At 38.7% G+C, this 26,664-nt stretch overlaps 2 protein-coding genes, 1 long non-coding RNA gene and 1 other non-coding gene across 4 annotated transcripts; 2 read left to right on the forward strand and 2 right to left on the reverse strand.

Annotated features, from left to right (window-relative positions):
* Positions 1 to 1,467: 1,467 nt before the first annotated feature.
* On the reverse strand, positions 1,468 to 4,657 carry LOC101746854 (uncharacterized). Its single transcript, XM_004928198.4, has 3 exons — positions 4,280 to 4,657; positions 2,719 to 2,914; positions 1,468 to 1,782 (listed from the first exon to the last, which is right to left on the reverse strand). The coding sequence occupies exons 1-3, from the start codon at positions 4,556 to 4,558 to the stop codon at positions 1,490 to 1,492; spliced, it is 768 nt and encodes a 255-aa protein (XP_004928255.1). The 5' UTR covers positions 4,559 to 4,657; the 3' UTR covers positions 1,468 to 1,489.
* TRNAL-UAA (transfer RNA leucine (anticodon UAA)) lies at positions 3,537 to 3,620 on the forward strand. Its single transcript has one exon. It is a non-coding gene; the product is annotated as a tRNA-Leu (tRNA).
* A 14,731-nt stretch (positions 4,658 to 19,388) lies between the features above and the next one.
* LOC134200599 (uncharacterized) lies at positions 19,389 to 19,965 on the reverse strand. Its single transcript, XR_009975590.1, has 2 exons — positions 19,829 to 19,965; positions 19,389 to 19,677 (listed from the first exon to the last, which is right to left on the reverse strand). It is a non-coding gene; the product is annotated as an uncharacterized LOC134200599 (long non-coding RNA).
* A 1,506-nt stretch (positions 19,966 to 21,471) lies between these two features.
* On the forward strand, positions 21,472 to 25,859 carry LOC119629886 (uncharacterized). The gene is made up of 3 exons (XM_038017408.1): positions 21,472 to 21,481; positions 22,331 to 25,509; positions 25,725 to 25,859. Exons 1-3 carry the CDS (start codon positions 21,472 to 21,474, stop codon positions 25,857 to 25,859), a joined length of 3,324 nt encoding a protein of 1,107 aa, XP_037873336.1.
* Positions 25,860 to 26,664: the final 805 nt, after the last annotated feature.

The raw sequence follows: 26,664 nt of genomic DNA on the forward strand, positions 1-26,664 counted from the left end.
GAAATACATTGTAAAAAAGAAAATGTATAATCTGGTCGTACATTGAATAACTTTAAGAAAATATAGTTAATAGATAAAAAAAATATAAACGACTTAAGGGTCTGCCCAGTTTCTGTAATGACCCGTAAATATAGGCACGCAACGAACATAAGGAAAGCAAGGAAATCATACGACACGTGGATCAAACCAAAATAGATTTTGCCCAACAAAGCACCAGTACAACTTGACGCGCGCATTATCTTTGTCACCCCTTTTATAATACACGATGCGAGTAAAACTCTGTGACCGGCTAAAATAGTTTGTAAAGCCATTGAAAATATTAAGGTTACAATTATGAATCCAGTATTTGCTATTGCTAGTGTTGTAAAGTCAAAACAAAGAAATCGACATCTGTCAGTGATTACTAATTCCTTGATGCTAATTCATATTCTCCCATAAATTATTTGTTTGTGAAGACGCCCAAATCACGTCACCACGCTGTTTTATCTACGATCACTAAGCATCAGGTACACCCTTAACTCGCCTATCATTTATGCCAATAATAAGGTCTACAAGAAACGATTTCCTTGAAATTAAATTGAGTAATAGCTTCCAAGATCCACCGGTAATCCCATAGGCTTATCTGAATATCACTTTACAAACAATAGCTAAATCCGTTCCGGAGATAACGCTGGCCATTGCACATAAATGCAAGAACACGGGCAAATCTCCTATGACGTAACAGCACAGGTGACGACAAACCGCTCGCATAGCTCAGGCTTAACCTGGCTTCGGCTGAGAAGAAATAGTACTGTAACCGATTTACGGATGTTCTTTACAGCCTCGGGAGCACCAATTGAATTGACATTTTGAATCGCATTGATTTTCATACGTAACGTATGTGCGTTTTTAAATTTTAAGTAATTAAAATCAACTATTTAAAAATCGATAATATTTTAAAAATACATATAAAATTTGAGCTATTCTCTCTCAGATTTTATTATATTATGACAATTTTATTATAGAATTACCATTTTATAATATAAGTGTTAGTCAAATATCGTTTAGTAATAATTGTAAATAGACATGCTTTAACAAAAACGGACTTCAAAAAAAGAAAAAAAAGTTATTCGAAAACTAATTAGTATACACTAAAAACAATAATCACCGAAATTGGTTGGCGTGATATTGAGTTATTAAGTTATTCATCTATTTGTGGCGCACGTACTTAATGCTAATTTAAGACTTATATGGTTTTCTCATGGATACTATTATCAGAAATGGACTAAATAGAATTGGGACTACACGGGAAGCGTCAACTTCAAAAAAGAATCATCAAAATCGATGCACCCAGTCAAAAGCTATGAGGTAACAAACATAAAAAAAACATTACAGTCTAATTGAGAACCTCCTCCTTTTTTGAAGTCGGTTAAAAACGAAACCAAAATGACTAGCAACGAAAACATTATACTCCAATAAAACACAACACAAACTCATAACTTTATTCAACTCAAAAATAATCCATTTTCTTTAAAACTTTATACACCGGTCCAAAAACGACAACAATAGTAACGAATACACAAAATATTATTGGGAAAGCCAACATTTCGGGCAGCGGTACCCATTTAGAATAGACCGGTCTTAACAAGCCCGAAACGAAACAAACCGAAGATAATATGAAAGACAGTACTCCATACGACATGTGGCAAAACTTACATACGTCCTCGACTGTTCCTTTACCGGTACAATAAATTATCAAACCCGTTAAAACTGCTAGTACTGCAATACCACCGGAGGCAACACCTGAAATTAAACAAACGCAATTTATTTATTGTTTATCGTAAGCTGGGTACTCACCTAGCTGTGTAGCATGTAACGTAACAGATACTGTATCAACCTGCAAGTGGATACGGCTTGTCCACGGGCCACAGCGTATCTAGCTACGAGCTGCCACCAGCACACTGCGAGCCGCCTTTGTGAGCTTGCTGCGCTCCTTCCGCGAGCGGCTCGCAGCGGGCTCGTGCCTACGTACTCACTGGATACTGTATCTGTTACGTTACGTGCTACACGGCTAGGTGAGTACCCAGCTTTAGCTGTTTCTATTTCTTCAAAATTTCAAATTACTTCATTGGCTTGACACTTGGTTCAATCGGTCTATGCCGCATGCTGCAATTCCAGTTCCTATCAGAAATATACTGATCCGGCATATCGACTTACAGTAACCTATTAGTAACTAACTTATCATAAAAACTAAAGAACCTTTCGCTATTGAATGTACAATTGCGTGAGCGGGATATCTTTGATCATACGGGTCAAGGGTCAGTGACATTATACGATATTGGTAAACACCACGCTTATAAGCTGTATTCAATCATAATTTTTTTTTATTGCTTAGATGGGTGGACGAGCTCACAGCCCACCTTGTGTTAAGTGGTTACTGAAGCCCATAGACATCTACAACGTAAATGCGCCACCCACCTTGAGATATCAGTCTAAGGTCTCAGTATAGTTACAACGGCTGCCCCACCCTTCAAACCGAAACGCATAACTGCTTCACGGCAGAAATAGGTGAGGTGGTGGTACCTACCCGCGCGGACTCACAAGAGGTCCTACCACCAATAAATTAATTACATATTAAATAAAAAATTAAATTAAAAATTAAATTGTAATTAAAAATAAATAAACACATAATCAACTTTTACTGCTATAATCATAATGAATCGTATCAAAACAAAATACCTGTAATGGAATGAAATGTAAATTTCGACATTTTAAAGTGATCCAAGAAAACAAGAGCGGAACCCGCCGCTCCACAACCAAGTCCGAATAATTGCAGGAACAAATGCTGGAACTTCCTTTGTTTTAACTTCAGCCCTGAGCTGGCACCGTTTAGGCTGTTCAACAATAATATCGCCGAAGGGAAACATAGCTGATACTGAAATTAACAACCACATTCAGATTACATACATCTTCAAAGCAGCAAACTGATAATTTCTTAGAGTAAGCCTCCTTGAGTCGTGTTCCTCAGCGCTGAGGGTCGTGACCTTTGTGGAGCACGTTTGTTTAATATAATACAACAACTAAGTAAAATAATAAAATAAAGAGTAAGCATAAATCGTAATATTAAGAGATTCTTATTATCTTATTAGCATAAATAGATGAACAGATGCTAAACATGTTAAACAGTTGCTATTGCCCGCATACAAACCACATCGTGCTACCGCTAACTTTGCGATTCTCAAAGTAATTAAATTAATTCAGCCAATCTCGCACTTCAGACTGGACCGCGTGAATTCTTCACGGCAGAATTAGGCAGGACAGTGATACCAAAATGTGTGGTCTCATAGCACTCTCTACGAATAATAATACTCCGTGCTACCATTTTATGTCTATCGGAATAGGTTTATTACGCAAAACAATTTAATTTACAAACTATAAGTACAATACATTAAATATTCAGTTTAAAAAAAATTTACAATTTTTTTATTCATGTAATTCCACGGTTTGTTTATTGTGCAGGTACATTGCAGCCATTAAATATACCAATATGAGATGTCGTCAGGTTGGCCGAGTGGTCTAAGGCGCCAGATTTAAGCTCTGGTTCCCGAGAGGGAGCGTGGGTTCGAACCCCACACCTGACAAATCTTTTTGTATTTTTTTTTATACTCATGCATTTTTATCCCATTGTTTTAACCCTATATGTGTTTAATTTAATATTTTTTTGCCTTTTTCATTGTGTAATTCGTTTCAAATCCAGTTTGCCAAAAATCCTCGTATCGTACGATTTTAATTTAATAAGAGATTTTTATAACATTTCATAATATTGACATAATGAATCATCTATGTTTTTAATAAATAAAAATAGCATGAATAAACCTATTCATCTTGTTTGATTTGTAAAATACCCACCTACTTACAAAGCTACATTAACTTAAAATAATAAAGGCGTGTTTTAATAATCTTGACTATAGAAACATCAGCTTCAATTTTTTATCGCGGTCCATACAGGCCCTCAATTTCGGGATATGCAACAAAAAACCCTTACCTTACCTTACCCTTAAAAAACGCATTGTCCTTTCACTTTGCCAAATCATAGAAAAGGTGGTTGTCGCATATTCTAAAACATATAGGCTTTTTTATTGGTTTTGAAGTCAGACAACCTTTTTGGTTCCTATGGTCGTGAATGGTTATCGCTGAAGAATAGCCGAATCGTTGCCTTCCGCTGAAGACTTTCCTCAAACCTTTGTATAAAGTTTCTATTATCCTATCACGCACGCATAAAAAAAACGATTGAACTTACCCCAATTGTACACAAAACAATGTGCAAATTTACAAATAGTTTTAACTTGAAACCGAGCGTGTAGTACAGAATGGTAATGTTAGAAGCACCCATCATCAAATTGGCCAAAGCAATAAACGCAGCCCCACACGATTTTCTCCTGTTTTCCTTTTTAGAAGGATCGACGAGAACTATCTTCACTGGCCCAACGAATTCGACGGTCGGCTGTTGGTCCTTCGCACATTCAAGGTCACATACTCTGTCTGCGAGGTTTTTAGGCATCAACGATCGACTTTTCATTTTGAGAATAATTTAAAAATTTATAGGAAATGAAAGGATTTGTTTCAAAAATAAACTTATTGCTAGGTTTTTTGTCAATTTTGACATTATATTGAAGTCTCGCTAAATAAAAATCATATTTTGACCATAAATAATACGTAAGCGCTTGTTAATGTATGAATATTTTGATCAACTCTAGATGTTTGTCAAATGATTTGACAGTACGCAACTTTGTTTGACGTGCAAGAAGAAAATATACCTATACTTGCAACCAGTCCAACTGGTGTTAAGTAGTGCAGCGCCTATCGACATCAAAATCTGGGGTAAACAACTCTGGGGGTAAACAACACAATTCAAACATGATATTGAAGTATCAAGTATAACAACACAATACTATGTAGTGTATTTATTGTACACAATAGTATTGTTGATCGAAGATTGTACATCATCTTTATGACATGACAATATTTCAATACAGCATGTTTTTAAATAATTTATAATTTATTTTGTTTGTATAAAATTCAATGATTGTTGGGAGTTTTTCATTCGATTTTGTAACCGTAGAAATATGAACCCTATTATTTGGTACCATAGTACCTAAATAATTTTCAGGTGTGTGAAAAGCGTTGTAGATACGTAATTGAGTTATGGGAGCGTGAAAAAGCGGATTGCAAACGTTTTGACGGGAAGGACGCGGCGCTGAAAGGTAAATTTAATTCGGAAAAAAAAACCTTCACTAGTAAGTAATACGTTCGGGGATTTTCATTCAAACAGTTGCTGTAACAATATTGGACTATGGAAATTTCAGCGTGCATTATGACTTTTTCCAATAATAATATTTACATGCCTTCAAATCAGCCTCATTACCCAAAAATTTATATCTTATATCTCATATTTATATCTTATCATAATTATATCTCAAGATAGGTGGCGCATTTACGTTGTAGATGTCTATGGGCTCCAGTAACCACTTAACACCAGGTGGGCTGTGAGCTCGTCCAAACAGCTAAGAAAAAAAAATTTAAAAAAATACTACAAAATTTTATTTATTAAATTTATTCGTAGTTTAAAATTAATTAAAGTTAATTAATCGAGATTTGATTTAAGCCACGAACTTATATAGATTTTAAACAAACATATTTGATTTCATTTTATACACTCCAAATATGTACCTAACCATTAATAGCTGTCATTTAATAGGAGAACTATCTTAAGCATCGCATGATCTGTTCAACAGAACAAACAAACTGAGAAAGTGCTACTAGCCAATGGCCACGAAAACCTAATTTTAACACCCTTCGCGAATGAAGACATAATCCTGAATGAAATCACCTCGGAGATTCAGCTTCGAACAAAACGATACTGAACCTTACTTACCACCATTACCTTTTATTACTCCAAAGGTACACGGGTTTGCTTTTTTGACGTATAAATATAAGAAATTGTCGTAATAAAACGAAATATCTTAGGGTCGCCTTAATAAAGAGAATAATGCGCCCTCCGCGTCCGAACAGACCTCACGAAAATACTTGGAAATGAGATTGTCTTATAAAATCTTTTTTTACTAGATACAGTAAAACATAAATGTTATATGCGATAAAATCGGTTTTCTTGTGGTATCTTAGTGAGAGCACAGAAATCGAGAATAACTATTTGTCCAGCAATTTTTAAACAGACATGAATTTTAGCAGAAAACTTTATTACATTATTATTACGTTCTATAGGTTGTAGTAGGACGGTCAAAAAGTAGTCTAAGAAAAAAGTAGTATCTGTAGTAGTAGTAGTAGTAGTAGTAGTAAGCCCGCCTTTAGTACCGTTTTTGCAAAATATAAGACTTGGCATTTTTGTACGTATTCATCTTTCTAAAAAAAATTCTGTATGACCATTAAGTCGAAGATATGAAAAATACTACATTAATTAATACAAAACATTTTATTCGGTCTGTCTCATTTCTGTTTTTTTTATCAATGTAAAAATATATATCAGAATTTACTCCTGAGAATCAAACCAAAATCAGATTTGTTTTAATGGCTTAGACGAATAAAGAGCTCGAGGCCCACCTCATGATAAGTTATTACTAGTGTCCATAGACATCACAACATCAATGCACCACCCACGTTCAGATATGAGGATAAATTTTAAATTCATTAGAATAAAGGCTGTAACAAACACAATAAACACGCTTCGAAACTTATCGGCACCCCGTGAAATCAATTATAAAAACCGTACAGTAAAACACTAGAGCTAAAGGAATTAATTCGATTGGCGGGGCAATTATGGCGAGTCACGATGCCGAATAATTCATGTCCTTCTTTCCAATATAAATCATCAGAAGTGACGTGTGAATGTTTTGCAAGAACGCCTATAAACATTTTGGATTAATCATGTGAAAAGCTTATTCGTAAATTAAAAAAATATTTATGTGAATTCATTTAAATAGTTTATTGTTGAATGAAAAGCATGTTCCCATTCCATTTTTGAACACAAGCTTTCGTTTATTAATATTAAAATAAATTTCGCATTATATAAAACTTGACTAAAACTCTTTACAAGTAATGTAAATGTATGAGATAGACCCTCCGACATTAGAATCGGTTAAAAGCATTGTCTTGTTTTCCCCTGAAATAAGATGTTCGGGATCTTACCGACGTTCAAGATTTCCTGAACTTCGTGAACTTACCCGTGTGTGTGTGTGTGTTTGCCTAAGAAACGTAAATGTTCCACGACATTCCTAAATGTACCTATTTGTGCGAAATTTCGAGTTCGCTGAGCAGCATCGTCTTCCTTTTGAAATCCAACCTACTTCTAAAAACTTCTACTTATTCCGAACAAAATAATAATTCCTTTCATTCAACTCCCTAACAAACTTCACGGTCTTTGATTTTCCAAATAGACAAGTTGCTCGGACTATTGACAGCCTCTGAGAAGCGCTCAAGTTTTCGAACTTGGATATGATTTATATTAATCACCATTCATAATCCATTCCGAGATTTAGGTTCATTACAAAAAAAAATAAAAAATAAGAACTTGAAAACTGACTGAAAAGTTTATTCAACAAAATTTTGCTTTAAAAAAGGTTTTCTCAAAAAAATGAGTTCCTGATTAGCGCTGTTCATGGTTGCCATAAATTGCACGTTGTTTTAACAATAATTGCGTCCATAAACTCAACGGTTGACATGCAAAAAGCAATAAAAGTAGCTCGTTGCCGCTTTACTGCGCCGTAGTTGCACCAAACCGGACATAAACCACACGATTGGACTATATTCCCTAACTACATTGTCACAAACATTTTGATAATTCAGACTTTTTATTTTTGATGTACCATCCAGTAAAAGGTGATTTTTTTTCTTTGGAACGCTATTAAAAAATTAGTTCAAATTGAGCACCAATATTTCTAAATTGAGGTCATTCATAGATTACATCTAATATATAAAATTCTCGTGTCACAATGTTCGTTCCCATACTCCTCCGAAACCGCTTGACCGATTCTCATGAAATTTTTTATGCATATTCAGTAAGCCTGAGAATCGGCTACTATCTATTTTTCATACCCCTAAGTGATTAGGGTTGTCCACCCCTAAAATATTTTTTTTTGGCCTTTTTTTTATTATAGTGAGGTATTTATGTGGTTGAATGAGGTTTTGTTATTTTATTATATATTCCCTCATCGTTCACAGCACTACATACCTCTTTCACTCATTTACCACATCCTTACACACTTACAATAAGTTAGTTTTTTTTCTACACTAAAATTCCCTTTTTTTTTTTTTTTTTTTTAACGCTGGGGAATCCATTTACGGATACCCGGTCGAGGGGGGTAACGGACCGGGTTATGTCGGACTCCGGCGCCTCCTGAGAGGAAGAAGGGGAGAAGAGAAGAGCCGAGGTCCTTCACCTCCCCCAATTTCTCACAGGAGACTACGCCTTGAAAAAGGCGCGCGAAGCACTTGCCCCGCAGAACGACTACCGACTAAACCCCATCGAGCCCCACCACTCCGACTCCACGAAACCCACGGTACCGCACAGTGCGCGCCGAAGGCTCGCCGTCGCCGGTACCCATCCTGTTAATAGGACGGCACTCCATCCCCGGGAAAATCCCGCAGGACGTCGTCTCGGACACACCGTGAGCGGTGCACAGGAGCCACCTTGCGCCGCCTCACCACCGGACCAACAGCCGAATACCGGGCACCCCCGCACCCGGCACCCGACAGCCCCTACGGGAGATGAACGGGAGCTTCGCGCCCGTGCCGCCCACTCCGCCTTCTTCGCTGTGAAGCCGAAGAGGGATCCCACTCCCTTTCGCGCTCCTCAGCCTCACGGAACGCCATGACCAGGTCGCAAAACCTGGTCATGGCCTCCCAAGAATTCTGGTCCTCTAGCATGCGGGCGATGACAGCCCGCAAGGAGAGGTCTCTCCCCAGCACCGCGATGAGGTCTCGCCGCGAGCGCTCCCAACGCGGGCACGCTTCGAGTGCATGCTGAGCGTCATCGTCCGGATGCCCGCACTGGTGGCAACCCGGATGTGGCTCTCTCCTGCAGACCTTCCACAGGTACCTCCCGAAGCAACCATGCCCCGAGAGGACCTGCGTTAAGTGGAAGGAGAGCACGCCGTGTCGTCTATCTGACCATGCCTCCAGCACGGGCACCAGGGCCTCGAGGGTGCGTCGGCGAGTGACTGAAGTTTGGCCAAGCTCCTCCAGCAACCGCTCCCTCCACTTGGCGTACGCCAGATGACGCGCAGCACGCCTCCACCGACCGACAGCCGACGGGCCGGGCGTCCGTCCCCGACTCAGGGACTGTGTTCTGCGCCGGTATACCGCAGCTGCTACCTCAGCCTCGAGATCCCAAGGAAGGGAACCAGCGAAGGCGCAGGCGACCTCCCGGGAGATCGTACGGTACCCCCTGATGACTCTCACCGCGAGCACCCGCTGCGCTCGTAGCAGCAAAGCTGCATTGCGCGCAGAGAGTGCGGGCGACCACACGGGAGCGCCGTACAAAGCCATACTGCGCACGACCCCCAGGTACAGACGCCGGACGCCGGCGCTGCAACCACCGACGTTGGGGAGAAGACGGGCTAGTGCGCCCGCCATCCCCAGCAGCTTCGGGACTAACTCACCAAAGTGGTGGTCGAAGCGCCATCGACTGTCCAGCACAAGGCCCAAATATTTGAGCTTCGGCTGGACAGTGATCGATACTCCGCCGACTATGAGATTCGCTCCCGGAGGAGGTCCCCTCCGGACTGGGTGAAAGCACACCGCTTCGGACTTGCGGAGGGCCACCTCAAGACCTAATCTCCGAATGCGACTAACGACGGTGGAGACCGCCGCCGTCGCAAGGATCGCTGCGGCTCTGTAGTCGGCTCCGCGGGCCGTCACCAGCGTGTCGTCGGCATAGCACACTACGTCGACGCCACGCAGGCTAGCACCGCGCAGGACCCAGTCGAAACCGATGTCCCACAGGAGTGGTCCCAGTACCGACCCCTGCGGGACCCCGCACGACACCGCTTTCCGTCCCCACCCCCTCCTCTCGGGGAAGACTACATTTCGCCCTGAGAGGTAATCCTCTATCAGGGTCCGGAGACTAGGGGGGACGCGGTGAAACACTAAAATTCCCTAGAAATCTTATATATGGCAAAACAATGTTTGCCGGGTCAGCTAGTTTAAGTATAAAGATTTCGGACAGAAATGGTGTTCCTTTTTTACCACATCCCGAACGCTTTTTTGTATCATTAAAGTCGACACGTCCAAACCGAGAATATGGGTGCTGGGCTATTGTTGGTCTCGCATTGTGGTATTCAGACTAGCGGCAACGAACGAGCAATTTTCTCATTATGCACTGCTATTATTCTCATTGTTTGCGACACATACATATTGTCTTATTTACGATCCAAAGCGCTCGATTCTACGAGTGAAACAGCTTTAGGTGAAAGAAATGTAATTGTAACTCTAACGCTTACCTTTTTACGGCACTAGAAAATTAGAAAACAATAGTATTATTTAGTGTTTTCAATAAAATAGTGGTTAATTAAGCAAATTGCTTATAGTGCATTTGTTGTTTTAACGGCTAGTTTAAACAGAATATCGTCTTTTCGCATTAAAAATGTACAATTTGAAAAATAATTCGAAATTGAGTTAATATGCGGAATCATTTGGTATCACCAGTCTTTTTCTCATAAATACTGTCAAAAGAGTGTGGTTTAATTTTGGTTTTTTTTTTAGTTTACCTATATTTTGACTATATTATTTGAATATTATGTTACTTTTACTGGTGGTAGGACCTCTTGTGAGTCCGCACGGTAGGTACCACCGCCCCGCCTACTTCTGCCGTGAAGCAGTAATGCGTTTCAGTTTGAAGGGTGGGGCAGCCATTGTAACTATACTGAGACCTTAGAACTTATATCTCAAGGTGTGTGGCGCATTTACATTGTAGATGTCTATGGGTTCCAGTAACCACTTAACACCAGGTGGGCTGTGAGCTCGTCCACACACATAGGCAATAAAAATAAAAAAAATGTACATCATTTTATCTTACTTTAAATCACAGATACTGTAACTGGTAAAAACTAAAAAATAAATGTTGCAAAGATGATTAATATTAAAAATATCATATGTTAAGCCTTTAAAACACTCTCCTGTAAAATTTTGTAAGTTTTGAGATTATACAGTTTTAATGCGAGAAGGCGATATATTCTATTGATTTGGTTCAAATGGTTTTATTGTTCTACTACTAGACTTGAAGTCTCTTGGAAGGAGTTTTTTGTTGGTTTATTATTTTAATCATTTATTTTCCCCTTGACCCGGTCCCTATCGTTAGCGCAACGGGCGACCCTCAGGTGCCATCCTTCATTAATCTTATTCCCCGCGCGCGGAACTCGAAGAATCTTAATTTGAAGTTTCGACGCTCCTCTTTATCAGAACTATGCGAAAAGAATCCTCCGAAGAGGTATTCATTAAAACGACGTAACGGAAACGAGGGGTCCTCTTTGTTTAAATATTTCTTTGAATTTATTGTTGCATTTCAAACGATCGCACATCTTTTCATTAGAATTTTACTGTGAATGAAAACCATATCTGTTTCGGGTGTATCTATATATTTATATAATAACAATTTATTTCTGATGTTACATTGTTAGAATCAGTATTCGGGTTGTTCGTGTCGATGTTCAAATATAATATAATTTACAAAAGTGTAATAAATAAATACTACGCAACCAACCTACTTGGTAACTGAACGTCAAGAAAATAAACTATGGCTGATTGAATGTCGATAAATATAATATTGACACTCACAATAAATAAGGAAAAGTAAAAGAAGCACAAACCAACTGGCTAATGCAAAAGTTCTAGGAGAGTTCCTAAGTCGAAAAAAGATTCCCCGGGTTAAAATAGCCCGGGGAAGACATTCCAGAATACATCTATAGTGGTTAACATTAAGACGACCGTCCAAAGGTGCTCGAGCATGTCTGAGGGGTAACTTTGGCCAGCGCAGGCAAGCTATCGCGTCTTAATGAAGTTGTGAACTCCGACTGAAACATCTGCGGCGCATTAAGAAACTTACTGCTTAGATAATAAGTTAAGAAATACAAGTATCTACCTAACTTTCAATTGTAATACTGAAGGGCCAGTCTCAGCAGATACAAACTTTTGAGAGATAACTGTAATACCACAGACAATAGGTATCCGAACAGCAATTTCATTTCATAATTGCAAGGGTAACATTTACCCAACTTTCAGCTCACTCAGTTTCTCCTAGAATCTTCTCAGTGGGTCGCGATTCCGATCCGGTGGTCAGCAAAGCACTGCTCTTGCTATGGCTATTTTCAGCAATTTCTCTCATGTTGAACCCGTGAACTCACCTATCCGTCCGCGTGTAGAGAAATAGACCATTGGACTACCAGCTAATAGGTAGGAGAAAAAACGAAACTTTGCCAAATTGGACCTCATTCTGAGTGATGCCATTGGGGCTCATACGCTAAAACACTAAATCACAACTATAGCGCACATGCAATATCATGTCGATGTAGGAAGATGTTAAAATTATTCTATTTAACTTAAAGTGTACTTATATCATTCGTATTTAACGACAATGGTGATTGGGATCATAACAAACGACAAGTTAACATTATTATACATAATACGCTAAATAACAACAATAACCCACATGCAATATCATGTAGATGTAGGAAGGTTTTAAAATTATTGGATTTAATTTAAAGTATATATCATTAGTATTTAACGACAATGGTGATTTTATATTAATTTTAGTTTAATTAAGATCTCGTATAACTAGTTTTTAGATTGTTTTTTTTACTGGTGTCCGGTTGCCTATTACGACACTTGTACATAAATGTTTACCGTTATAAGTGTAATATCGTTAAAATTTTATTAGAACCACTTATAGTAATGCGATATTTATGACGTAAGAGAAAAGGCCGCTGAAGTTTATTGTTTCATGGTTGAGGAGAGACGATGAATAAAGTTGGCAATTTATGCCAGCTGTAAACTTAACAGTTACCGTAAACTTGAATAACAATCGCGCAAATCTTCAAAGCTGTGTTGTTGTTGTAATTTTCATTTAAAACATTTCAAATTCATAATTCCGAATAGTCTTGAGCAATTTATTTGCTTGCGTAATAATTTATTTTGTTAAAAAACAAATACATACTATTTGAGTTATGATAATATATCTGACATCAGCGTGTCGATCCAACAATTTAACTATTTTTAAACCTTTTTCAATCATCAGACAAAGCTTATTCATTTAAAATTTTAACCGTCACCGGTCACCGTCCTCGCCGAACCCGTCGCTTGCGACGAAGAGCTCGAAGAGAAAATTAACCCATAGACAGCCCACTGAGCTTCTCGCCGGATCTTCTCAGTGGGTCGCGTTTCCGATCGGGTAGTAGATTCTGCGAAGCACTGCTCTTGCTAGGGCCAGTGCTAGCAACACTTCTGGTTTGAGCCCCGCGATCTCACCTACGCGTTAGGGTGAAGCTGAAGTAGCCTCTCAAGGCTATCAGCATAGGTAGGGAAAAAAAGGTACACTTTAATATATACTAGAGGTCCTGCAGTAGTCGAAATTCGACTATAATTAATTGGAATTGTAAGTTTGTACACTATTATGATTGTATTTTATACTTAGTTTCTATAATCACAAATTTGCTACACACTACACTATAAAAAAATATTAATAAAGACAAACAATATTTAATCTATTCTGAATTTGACCACAGACGTCAAGACCAAAAGTTTAACAGTAAATAGTAGTATATTCCGGGACGAAAACTAAGCTTTAATTTGCAGGGTATAATAAACTAAGCGACGATTTCCCGACTATTTCCTTTAAAAATTAACACATTCAGAGCTTGTGACGTCACAATACTCTTAAATTTTCAATAAAACTAGGTAGTCTAATTAACCTATTTCAAGAAACGATTCTCGATTAGGATTTATGTTAGACTTACTACGTATTAAAAAACAGATTAATGTTCTAGTATTTTCGAACACTACTTTTTTCCCGTAATTTATAAATTCAATAAAAATTCTGAAGCTGAAAAAATTCTAAAATGCTATAAGCATCACCAAAACATGATAGGCGATTTTCAACTTTATACTAACGTGAGTGAGCGCTTTATAGTAATAAACTGGCGAGAATAATAAACCCTAGTCTCTTCTATACTGAAATGAAGAAGTGCTAAATTCAGTAGACCAGAGCAATCGATTCAGGTCAATGTCAGTGCTATCCATCATTGACTGGACGCGTTATAAAAACTTTACGTACGGGTCGCTTCGCAGCCTCATCAGTCATTTGTCACTCCTCGACGCGGTACCTCTATTAATGCAATGTAATAGTAAGAACATGCTTTATTGCGCATAAAAAATGAAAATGATACAGTAAACCTTTAACATTACAGTACAATTATCACTAATGGCCATCGAGATATTACGTACTAAATGGCGTTAGAGGCCAAGATGGACAAAATTAAAGGAAATGTAACGGTAGATTGCAGCGCAACGATTTAAAATTAAAATTTCAATTAAATTGCAACAATTTACTCAATAAATATTAACATATAATACGTATATATACATTTTACAATATCTTATATATAAAATTCTCATGTCACAATGTTAGTTACCATACTCCTCTGAAACGGTTTAACCGATTTTTATGAAATTTTATATGCATGTTCAGTAGGTCTGAGAATCGGCTACCTACTATCTATTTTTCATACCCCCAAGTGATAAGCACTGTCCACCCCTAATATTTATTTTTTGAACAATTTGTTTTTTTTTGTTATAATGAGGCTTTATGTGGTTGAATGAGGTTTTGTTATTATTTTTTTGGTCTACACTAGAAATTCCCTAGAAATCTTATATATAGCAAAACAACGTTTGCCGGGTCAGCTAGTTATGTATATAATACGTTTAAATCATGCACCTTAATATATTCAGATTTTTAGCAATAATGCTTCCTTAATACCCCTTTAAAGGTCTCGAATGCTACAGTAATCTTGATTATCATAGGAAGTATATTTTTAACAGCCATCATAATTTGTAATAATCTTAGGAATAAAAACGTACATGTGAATTATAGAATGTAGCAATTTGTAACACGGAAGAGAAAGGGCGTAATAGATTCAGCCCAAATTGAGCTTTACCGCTATTTCCCTATTTATCGCCCCTAGTTGAAATTTAATATTAAATAACTACGTAAAACAATAATTTTAATCTTCTAATTATTTAACCTAAAATTAATTCATAACTTTCCGTTTCCTTGGTCATTTGACACGTTAGTCTTATTTATAAATTATTATTTTTATCAACAGATTAGAAATCTGCAAGGATTAGTCGATGATAAACAAACATTACGCGCCATTTCCGCATATATATTTTTTGCTATTAATGTTTTAATTTTGCGATGTGACAAGGCCGGAATTGAAATCCCGCTGGCAGTTATCATTTTTCCCTAATAAAATTGGTACTTCACACATGTCCACGAACGACCTTCACGATGAGAAAGAATAATATCGTGTAACAAAAGTCCAACCCGGAATGATTATACTATTTCTGCCGCCAATCAACAATGCATTCCGGTTGGAAGAGTGGGGGAGCTGATATAGAAAACAATTGAGATTTAAAAGTGGATACCTTGAGACATCAAGGTGGGCGGTGACTTTCACGCCGTGATGCTTCGGTAACCACCACACCAGGGGCACAATAATTAATTCATATTTTTTTAAGTTTGAGAAGTTACTGTTGACTCAGAGGCCTTTCTAGTGTTATCAGGGCAGGTGTGCGAGCAAAGGCTCAGCCAGGAGGGGTGAGCTTTGCTAACAGCTACCCGAGCGCCTTTTAAGGGGACCTAACGACTTAAGAGCTATTTCGCGAGTGAATCTACTACCGGATCGGAATCGCGACCCGCTGAGAAGATCCGGCGAGAAACTCAGCGGGTTATTTATCGAGTTCGACGAGTACCATTACCAGGGTCCATACTACTGGTGTTAGAGCTAAAGGTGTTTAATGCATGGGTTATTGGATCTGATGGATCTGTAAGGACGTGCCTAGGGCAATTAATTAATTTTTAAATTAATTAATCAACATAATATTAATTAATATCGTTTAACTCTAACTGGCTTCGTGCTACCGTAAAACGCATCAGATCACAAAAGCAACGTACCTTATTCAAACATATTTCCGTTAAAGGTTTCATAATCAGTTTCATTTTTCTTTACAGAATTCTGAGAATTTTAAACAAATCTTAGAATACGATACATCTTACAGATCTTACTTAAGATTATTGTCGAATATTAAACAGCCCTTATACGATGTGAAATCACCGAAATTAAATAATTATTCTTTAGAACTAAAAAAGCTACATCAAAAGCGTAGTTTAATATTCATAGTGCGTGATTATAATTGCTAATGATTACGCATTGTCGTCAGGGCCCAGCCAGCACAAACGGGCAAATGGGATTAGCATCCTAATTCCTTGATTGATGCTACAGCACCCTCCATACAACGTTCTCTATGCATACTAAACATAACGTAATGGTTTTGAACATTAGAGATTATATTTTTCAATTAATGTTACACGACTTAACTGCCGGTTTGGTTAAGAGTGGTAGCCGAGACTGGGATGTCTCCAAGGCAAAGGCTCAATCTCGATTCCGAGTACGGCATAGTCACCTGTCAAATGAACGCTTAACGAACACGATAAAAGAATATTAAGAAATCGATCATCATGAAATAGTAATGGATAACCCGGCAACCCCATGTACAAAACAATTAAGACCTAACTTGTAGATATGCACTTTCGGTGCTTTTCGGCAATCGAAGTTCCGTTCACCGTTATCGTCGAATGCAACGAAGAGTTCGACATCTCACTTAACCCATAGACATAGACATTTTACTGGTGGTAGGACAAGGGTAGGACCTCTTGTGAGTCCGTACGGGTAGGTACCACCGCCCCATCTATTTCTGCCGTGAAACAATAATGCGTTCCGGTTTGAAGGGTTGGGCAGCCGTTGTAGCTATACTGAAACCTTAGAACTCATATCTACGGCGGCATTTACGTTGTAAACCTCTATGGGCTTCAGTAACCACTTAACTCCAGGTGAGCTGTGAGCTCGTCCACCTATCTAAGCAACAAAAAAAAGACACTACACACTGAGTCTCTGGCCGAATCTTCCCAGTGGGTCGCAATTCTGTTATGATTGTTCAGCGAAGCACTACTTTTGCTAGAGCAGTGTTAGCAATTCCTTTATGGTCCACCACTCATGCTGAAGTTAAAACATAAAATAGCCCCTCGAGACTACTAGCAGTTAGGTAGGCAAAAGAAGTAAATGTGAAATCAATACCTTTTAATACCATAGACCGAGAGATTGTTTTCGGCCCTTCTACAACAATTAAAAGAACCGAATTCGTTGAGTAAAAACTAATAAAAAAACGTATCCGATTAACGTGACTTTTAATCACACTTCCGTCTTAACATTAACATATTACGGAATAAAACTAACTCAAGGCTTCACAGAAACACGAAGTAAGAAAGATTTTTTCTTAGTAGATGAATCAAATACGAAATCTAACGACGATTTAAAATTTATTTATTTATTCGGTTAATGCGGATCCGCGCTCAATGCAGAGAAAGCATTTATTACTGTTCCGCTTCCAGCAGTGTCTATAAAATTATTTATTTATCGTGGGGTATTGCGGAGTACGCCTGGGCGTCAGAGTCGGCACGCTGTTAATATTTCAAGTGCCCGACGCTAAGTCGACGTAGATTTATGGAGCGGTAATAGCTTATGTTCTACAATTAACTAGACCTAGCCCTTGATCTGGTAATTTGAGAATGAGATTAGACAATGATACTATTTTGCAAGATTTGCAACAAGTTTTATTTGAATATGAATTATACGAAACATACATTCGCGAAGCAGCTGCCCTTGAGCCGCTAGGTCTCTTTCGGAGGCGCTCGGGCAGCTGTTAGCAAATCTCACCCGTCTTGGCTGAGGCTATGGTCGCTCACCTGTTATGGTGTAAATGGAAAGGCCACCGGGCCACCAGTAATTCTTCTCTCATAAAAAAAATTCGAAACACACAAAAGAGTCCAATTTATCATTTTACTATTTCCGATGCTCCGAATACTTTACAGTTTTTGTGGTCACAGACCACTAAAATGTACGTAAAGACGACATTTGAATATTATGCTAGCTTTGCGAACTGCGCAATTCGCTTTCGTTTTTATCATATTATAATATTAATTATAGTTATGTAATATCGTAGATAAATATTGATTTAAGTAATTAGCAGACTGTCCTTACTTTATGTACCAGTTTTTTCCTGATATTACTTTTAATTTCCTATTTGATAAGACAAGAATTTTACAAAAGCATCGCGACGAGTTGACCTTTATATTAGATTGGACAATTATCACACCGATAAGGATAGAATTTGAAATTCCTTTGTAGTATTTTTCTATGTCGATATATGATTCAAACATACAATTAAAGCATACATATCGCTGGCCCTAGTTCGGTGATCTTCATCTGCAACTTAGAGGAAATATCGGGAACCTTATGGTGCATCAATATGAGTTAGCGTCAATGACTTTTTCTCTTGTGCAAATGTTCTGATTGCTTGCTACTAGCCAGACAATATGCGGCTGTGGCCACTAGAAAGAACCCTTCCGGAGCCCAAACTTAAGCGTGCGGTCCAAATTAATGCAAATTTTGAAAAATGCAATGGTAACAACATACCGTTGTCCCTTCTAAATATGTCGACCTCGCTGTCCAAGGCGTTGTAGGCTCGGGTCTACTGTCGTCGACAACATTTGTTATCGCGGGGTTGGTCCTTTTGGTTGACGCATTATCTGAACTCCCTAAACGATGCCTGCCACGTGCATCTGGAACAAACTCTATTCGGCTTTTCGGAACTCAGGCACAGTTGTAAGCCCGTACCTAGACTATTTTTATTGCCCTCTATCGGCCTCAAAATCGAGCCACTTTAGAAAACATGAGGAAGGCGAAATCAATCCTTTGAGCCCGGGGTCAGCGTCTTACCACTGACCCGGTCAGTCCAGAACGAAACAACTCTCTCTTCCCAGCTATTTATCCCACATGGTCGTGGGTTCAGCTTTCCTGACTTTACTCCTCCACTTCGCTCTGTCTTCGAAATCCTCGTCAGCAACATTGCATTTTCTTTTGTCCTTCAGCACTACGTCCCTCCACCTTGTCTTGGGTCTACCTCTAGGTCTCCGACCGGGGAGGTCGAGCAGTAGCGTCAAATTTCCGACGTAGTCAGGCGGCTTCCTTTTCACGTGACCATACCATCTCAGCCTACTCTCCTGCATCTTGTCGGCGATGTCCCGTACACCGAGACTTCCACGCACGTACTCGTTGCGGATTTTATCGAGCCTAGTCACGCCGCACATCCACCTCAGCATCTTCATTTCAGCAACTTGAATGGTATGCACGTTCCTTTTGGTTGCCGCCCATGTTTCGCTGCCATACATAAGAATAGGCCTTATTATGGTCTTAAAGATCATACCCTTGAGCTTAACGGGCATCCTCCTATCGCAGGTGACACCACTTGCTTCTCGCCATTTTAGCCACAACAACCTCTCTGACTATCTGACAGCACCTGCAATTGTATGTAATAAGTTTGATTTTATAATAATGCCACTATTTTTTTTATTGCTTAGCCTCCACCCATGTGGACGAGCTCACAGCCCACCTGGTGTTAAGTGGTTACTGGAGCCCATAAACATCTACAACGTAAATGCGCCACCCACCTTGAGATATAAGTTCTAAAGTCTCAGTATAGTTACAACAGTAACAGTTTATTGTACATTTTATAATCAACATTGAAGGGTTTTTTTATAAAAAACGTTAGACATTAAAATTACACACTTTAATTTAGTTATTTCACTGTCAAAAACGACATTTCAATTGAGTTTTCGATTATTTATTTAACTGTACGGGAAACCAACAGCTAAATGTCGATTATGATGATCGTTATGCTTTTAAACATTCGCAAAAAATTTATAATTTATTATGCTAACTAAAATACCAATTCTATACATATATATAATTACAGATTCAATGCAATTCTCTATTGAGTCGTGGCGATAACTTTTTAACCCCAGTTGATGTGGGGTGAATAACTCGCGTTGACAGTTGTAAGGGTTCCACTGAAACTTTCTACCCCTGCCGCTTATTGACCTCTTACCCTTCAAGAAAATGCATTCTCCATTTGGATATAAAGCCATAACTTCGATAGGGAGATGGAAATTCCAATGGAAATCGACATTATGCCGTTCGGGATATAGTGTTTTGGATGAGGGGTGATGGAAGTGATTGCCATAAATCACTTTATTTTTATGTCGGACTAACATACATTCTATGTATATAGGTATTGTTAAAATTAAACCATATCGAAACAAAACACAAATTCAATAAACAAAAATTCAACGTTCTGAATTTTATCACGCATTTAGAGTACATAGTATATTGTACAGAGCATATTGTACATCTTTTTACACGTGCAGTTTGTGGGTTAATTACTCGCAAAAGCAGTATAACGCCCTGCGTGTACAGTATAATGATGCATTTAGGATGCTGATGGGGCTGCCTCGATTCTGCAGCGCATCGGGCATGTTTGCGGAGGCGCGCACCGACGATTTCTATGCCATAATAAGAAAGCGATGCGCGTCCTTGCTCTGCAGGGTAGGGGCTAGCTCCAACAGCATCCTGGCCATGATATTCTCTAGGTTAGATGGACCTTTTCTGAATCATTGCAGAGAGGTCCACAAGGTTTTCTCGTAATGCAGCTATTGCAATCGTATGTAGTATGTTTGTTGTTGTTTTCTTTTATTGCTGTGTCCTTACTAACTTAGTTTTAAGAAATAACTGTTACTAACATTTATATGGATTGTTGTTATCTGAAATAAAGAATTTAATAATAATAATAGTGACGTCACCACAAGCAAAGTTTAGGTTAGTCCTCTAAAAAATAATATCAAAGTCTTTTGGCATTTAAAAGAATGCCATAAAAGATCACAAAATTCATGAAATTTCCTAAGACCACTAAACATATACGAACAGCAAGAAACTTAAGTTTTGAGTTTACTTACCCATCAAAGACCCCGCGGCAACATTACAGCATCTTTGCACTGAGGTGTTGTCCTTTAGGGTCGCTTTACATCGCTGACCTTCATTAAAAGTTGGCCCTTTACTAAGTGTTGTTACTAACCTTATACTCTTTGCTAATTACGATATTTTTACTTGTCAAAATTTAAGTCAGTCGCACAATAAATGTCGTTGCAACCACACAGTTTTTCTTTACGGATAGTACGCAAACCAAATTGAACCTTAATTACGTCATTCATATTGGTCAAATTCGAGCGGATTTTTTTGAACGTACAAGCTATCGAAGATGGACGCCGGTCAGTGAAAATATTGTTTTCCAGTAAGCCGTAAACCACATTCCAGTGATTTAAAGACAAATAATTTATAAATATTACAATTTTATTCCGTTTTCTGGTTGGACGGTACTATGGATGAACTTTTGAATGTTTTAGAAGATACCGCTGCGCTCTTAAACAAAACTCAAATTAATTTAAAGAAATGTCCAAAAGCTAGATTGACAAGAGGTTATGTAGAAGCAAGAATCAAATGTATCGAAGAATATTGGACTACATTTAAGCAAACGCATCTACAATTGGTAAAAATAACACCGAAAGAACAAAGACAAGAGTTACCATATTTTCAAAATGAAGATTACTTCGTGTTCGAAGATTTGTATCTCGTCTTGTTAGCCGATTTAAAAGATCTTTTGCAATCTTTCACACAAGCAGCCGCGCCGAGTACTTTAACGTCCTCACCAAATATTTCTAAGATTATTGCGGATACCGAAAACCTTGTTCGGTTACCGAGAATCGAATTACCTAAATTCACTGGAAACTATGAAGATTGGCCTACGTTTCAAGACCTATTTACCTCCTTAGTGGATAAGAACCCGGCTTTAAGTGACGTACAAAAGTTACATTATCTTAAGAGTACAGTCAGCTGCGAGGCAGAAACATTATTAAAACCTGTTCAAGTCACGGAAAACAATTATAAAAAAGCATGGAATATTTTGAAGTCAAGGTATGGAAATAAAAGATTAATAATTAACTCAGTTTTGAAGAAATTATTTAATCAGAAGAAAATTAGTTCTCAGTCTGCAAATCAATTAAAAAATTTATTAGACGTCACGACAGATTGTTTGAATAATTTAGAAAATTTAAATATAGCTACGAGCTCCTGGGATCCTATAATTATATTCCTTGTGATACAGAAGTTGGACCCGGAGTCTCACAAAGAATGGGAGCAGACAGCTTATTCAAAATCAGAGGACGAACTACCAACTTGGGAGAATTTAAAAGATTTCCTGCAGTCAAGATACCGTACCTTAGAACTTGTATTGTCCGTGTCAGGGACTTGTAGCAGCCGTGACAAACCTGTAAGAGAACGTTCACACTTAGTCACTGCCACAGCTACCACGTCACAGCCAAATGAAAGAACTTGCGTGCTCTGTAAAGAAAAGCATACATTATGTCATTGTAAGAATTTTACCACACTGCAACCTACAAAAAGAGCTGATTATGTCAAGACCAAAAATCTGTGTTTTAACTGTTTGGTGCCTGGGCATTCTGCTTACCAGTGTAAGTTACAAATGTCCTGTCGCCTATGTAGAAGACGACATCACACTCTTCTCCACCGCCATCAAGACTCGGCACAAACTGAGGAAAGGAATCAACCGAGTGCATCTCACCACGGGGTAGAAGAGAAAGAAGAGGTTATAAATAGCATGGTGGCGTCACATCACAGTACTAAACAAAGCACAGCACTACTAGCCACAGCGATGGTTTTAGCGAGGAACGAGCATAACCAAACCGTTGTTCTTCGTGCGCTAGTAGACCAAGGTTCGCAGGCTTCATTTTTAAGCGAGAAGGCGGCTCAAATGCTCAAACTTAACAGGCAACCAGCAAGAGGAAGTATCATCGGGGTAGGATCTACTAGGACTAACGTTGATCACATGGTTCAACTTAAGATTGGCTCCCGCTGGAATCCAAGCTTCGAAATCAACATACAAGCATATGTTATGAGTAAACAGTTGACCACGAAGATCCCCTCCAAAGCTGTAACTGTCACACATTGGCCACATCTAGAAGGACTCAACCTGGCAGATCCAGACTACTTCCAACCAGGTTCTATAGACTTACTTCTTGGTGTTAAAGAGTATGCACAGATTGTGCAACCAACACTTATTAAGGGCCCTCCAGGTTCTCCGTGTGCCCAAGAAACCAACCTGGGGTGGATCCTCTTCGGGGAAATCGATAATAACCGTGAAAATGAATCATTTCTGGTCCTTCATCATCAAGTCCATATAGATCATATGTTGAAATCCCTCTGGGAAATTGACAATGATAAAAAGAGAATATTAACAAAGGAAGAAAAGCTATGTGAAACAATATATGAAAAAACACATACGAGAAATAGTGAAGGAAGATATCTAGTAAGGCTGCCATTTAATACAAATAATCCAATTTCGACTGAAGGAAATACGAAAGAAATAGCTAGAAAAAGGTTACTTCAACTAGAAAGAAGATTTAAGAAAGAAACTAAACTGAAAGAAGATTATACAAAGGTCATGCAAGAATACATAAAAGCTAACTACATGGAAGAAATACCTAAGAATGAAATAAACAAGAAAAAATCAGTATACTTACCTCATCACGCCGTGGTACACGCAGACAGAGAAACTTCTAAGACACGCGTAGTATTTGATGCTTCAGCGAAGGGCTCTAACTGCGTTTCTCTAAACGATGAATTGCTTGTAGGTCCGCAACTGCAAGAGGACTTAAGGAACATACTTATGAGATCGAGATTACATCGTGTTTGCTATGCAAGTGATATACAAAAGATGTACCTGCAAATATTACTTTATGAAGAAGACGCCGATCGATATCAACGCCTTTTGTGGAGAGAGAATGATTCAGACCCGATTAAAGAATATCGTATGCTTCGTGTTACATTTGGTACAGCGGCGGCCCCTCACCTGGCTGTAAGAACGCTTCACCAGGTAGCTGACGATGAGGGTCGAAATCATCCAATGGCTGTTCGAATTATTAAAGAAGATTTTTACATGGACGATCTAATGTCGGGGGAGAGCAGTGCTCCTGAAACCATAAAGAGAGCACAAGAAGTAGATAATATTCTACAGAAAGGTGGATTTGTATTATCAAAATGGTCATCTAATTCTGCTGAATTTTTGAAATCTATCGAACCAAACAAAAGGACATCTCGAGCACAGTTGGATTTTAAATTGGATGGAAAAGTACAAGCTCTAGGTTTGATCTGGAACCTGGGCACGGATCAGTTTCAGTACAAGGTTAACTTACCAGCAAAGTCAAGCAGTATTACAAAGAGAGGCATACTATCTGATATTCAAAGACTTTTTGACCCACTGGGATGGATCGCCCCTAGCTTAATTTTGGCTAAGATACTCATACAAAGGCTATGGCTAGAACCGATTGGCCGGGATGACGAGATTAACCAATCGCTGTTACACGATTGGCTGACAATTAGAGAAGACTTTGAACATGTAAAAGAGATAGGTATTCCAAGATGGCTAAACACAGTAAGCACACAGATGGAAAACATCGAGGTTCATGGTTTCAGTGATGCTTCCATGAAAGCCTATGCCGCGGTGGCTTACATTCGTGTGAAGAGGGAAGATGGTTCAGTATTCACCAATCTATTAGCTGCCCGTACTAGAGTGGCACCACTCCGTACCGTGTCTCTACCACGCCTGGAGTTATGTGGGGCGCTGTTATTAGCAAGGTTACTTAAGCAAATAGAAAATGCAATGCGTATACCTACTTCTAACATCTATGCATGGACAGATTCATCAATTGTTCTTGCATGGCTATCTGGTGATCCTCATAGATGGAAGACATTCGTGGCGAACCGGGTCGTAGAAATTGTAGAAAATGTAAACACACACCGATGGTTCCATGTAGCTTCGGAAGAGAATCCTGCAGACATCGGGTCGCGGGGCATGCTGCTGGCGGACTTGAAACAGAAAGAGTTATGGTGGACAGGGCCCAAGTGGTTATGCAAAAAAGAAATAATATACAGTAAGCCAGGAATAACAGAAACAGAATTAGAAATGAAAACAATAAAATTAAATACTTACCACAATGCAGAAGAACTAAAACCTTTAACCGCTCAGTTTGAAGATTTTGATACGTTACCAGAATTACTAAAAACTATTATTTACTGTAAAAGATTTCTAAGATACAAAAGTAATTTAAGTACGAGCAAGGAAATAACTACACAAGAATTAGAAGACGCGCTTATCACATGCATTAAGTTAGTACAACAAGAATTCAAAGAAGAAATAGATCGGCTAAGAGATAAGAAACAAGTTAGAAGAAAAAGTAAATTACGATCGCTAAACCCATACCTGGATGAGAATCATATCCTCAGGGTGGGCGGTCGCCTTAAACATACTAACTTACCTGATGACCGAAAACACCCAATTATTATTCGAAATAACAACACCCTAGTACACTTGATCGTTGCTGACGCCCATATCAAGACACTACATGGAGGGGTTCAGTTAATGCTATGTTGTCTCAGATCAAAATATTGGATCCTAAGGGCAAAATCAATAACAAAATTATGTCGTTTGCCGGTGGATTCCACTCGGTGAAAGGTCATCTTGTAATTTTGTCAAGATTCTCTACCAATGTCACTGTAGCAATATTATACTAAGTCGCAAGTTAAGCATATTGTATTATGATGTCTAGTATTTAAGCAACCTTTATTTCGTTTTGTAGAATATTGTTTTGAAGTCACCTTGAGGTTGTAATTAGTGCAATAGATTTAGAAAGAACTTAGTAGTCCTTTGGTGGGCGGTATGTTGTTACTAACCTTATACTCTTTGCTAATTACGATATTTTTACTTGTCAAAATTTAAGTCAGTCGCACAATAAATGTCGTTGCAACCACACAGTTTTTCTTTACGGATAGTACGCAAACCAAATTGAACCTTAATTACGTCATTCACTAAGTACGATCAAAAATTAATTTTAAAACTTAAAAATCGTATAATTCTTTATAGCGGCACAAAATCAATACATCAAACATTGTCAAATACAACCCTAGAGTCGTAAGTCTTATCCAACCGCGACGGGGAATCGCAAAGCTGCCGTCACACGAAACATGTCTTGTCGAATCCCCCGGATTCACTCTCGGTGCTTTTAGTACACTCAAACACCGGTCACGGTCCTCGTTGAACTCGTCGATGACGACATAGAGTTCGACGAGCGAACTAACCCATAGACACAGCCCACTGAGCTTGTCGCCCGATCTTCTCACTGAGTCGCGATTCCGGTCTTGTGGTAGATTTTTGGAACGAAGTTCCTTATGGGACGATACGGAGGGGTAACCCTAACCGGGAAAAAATGTCCGTAACGTAAGATTTTTATACGACTTTAAGATCATACGATGTTTATTGTTTAGGTATAGTCTTAGTATGATGGCTATACAGTGCTAATGTATAGTCTACGTGATGACG

This window comes from Bombyx mori, chromosome 18 (assembly GCF_030269925.1).
Source record: "Bombyx mori chromosome 18, ASM3026992v2".
In the NCBI taxonomy this organism is placed as follows: domain Eukaryota; kingdom Metazoa; phylum Arthropoda; class Insecta; order Lepidoptera; family Bombycidae; genus Bombyx; species Bombyx mori.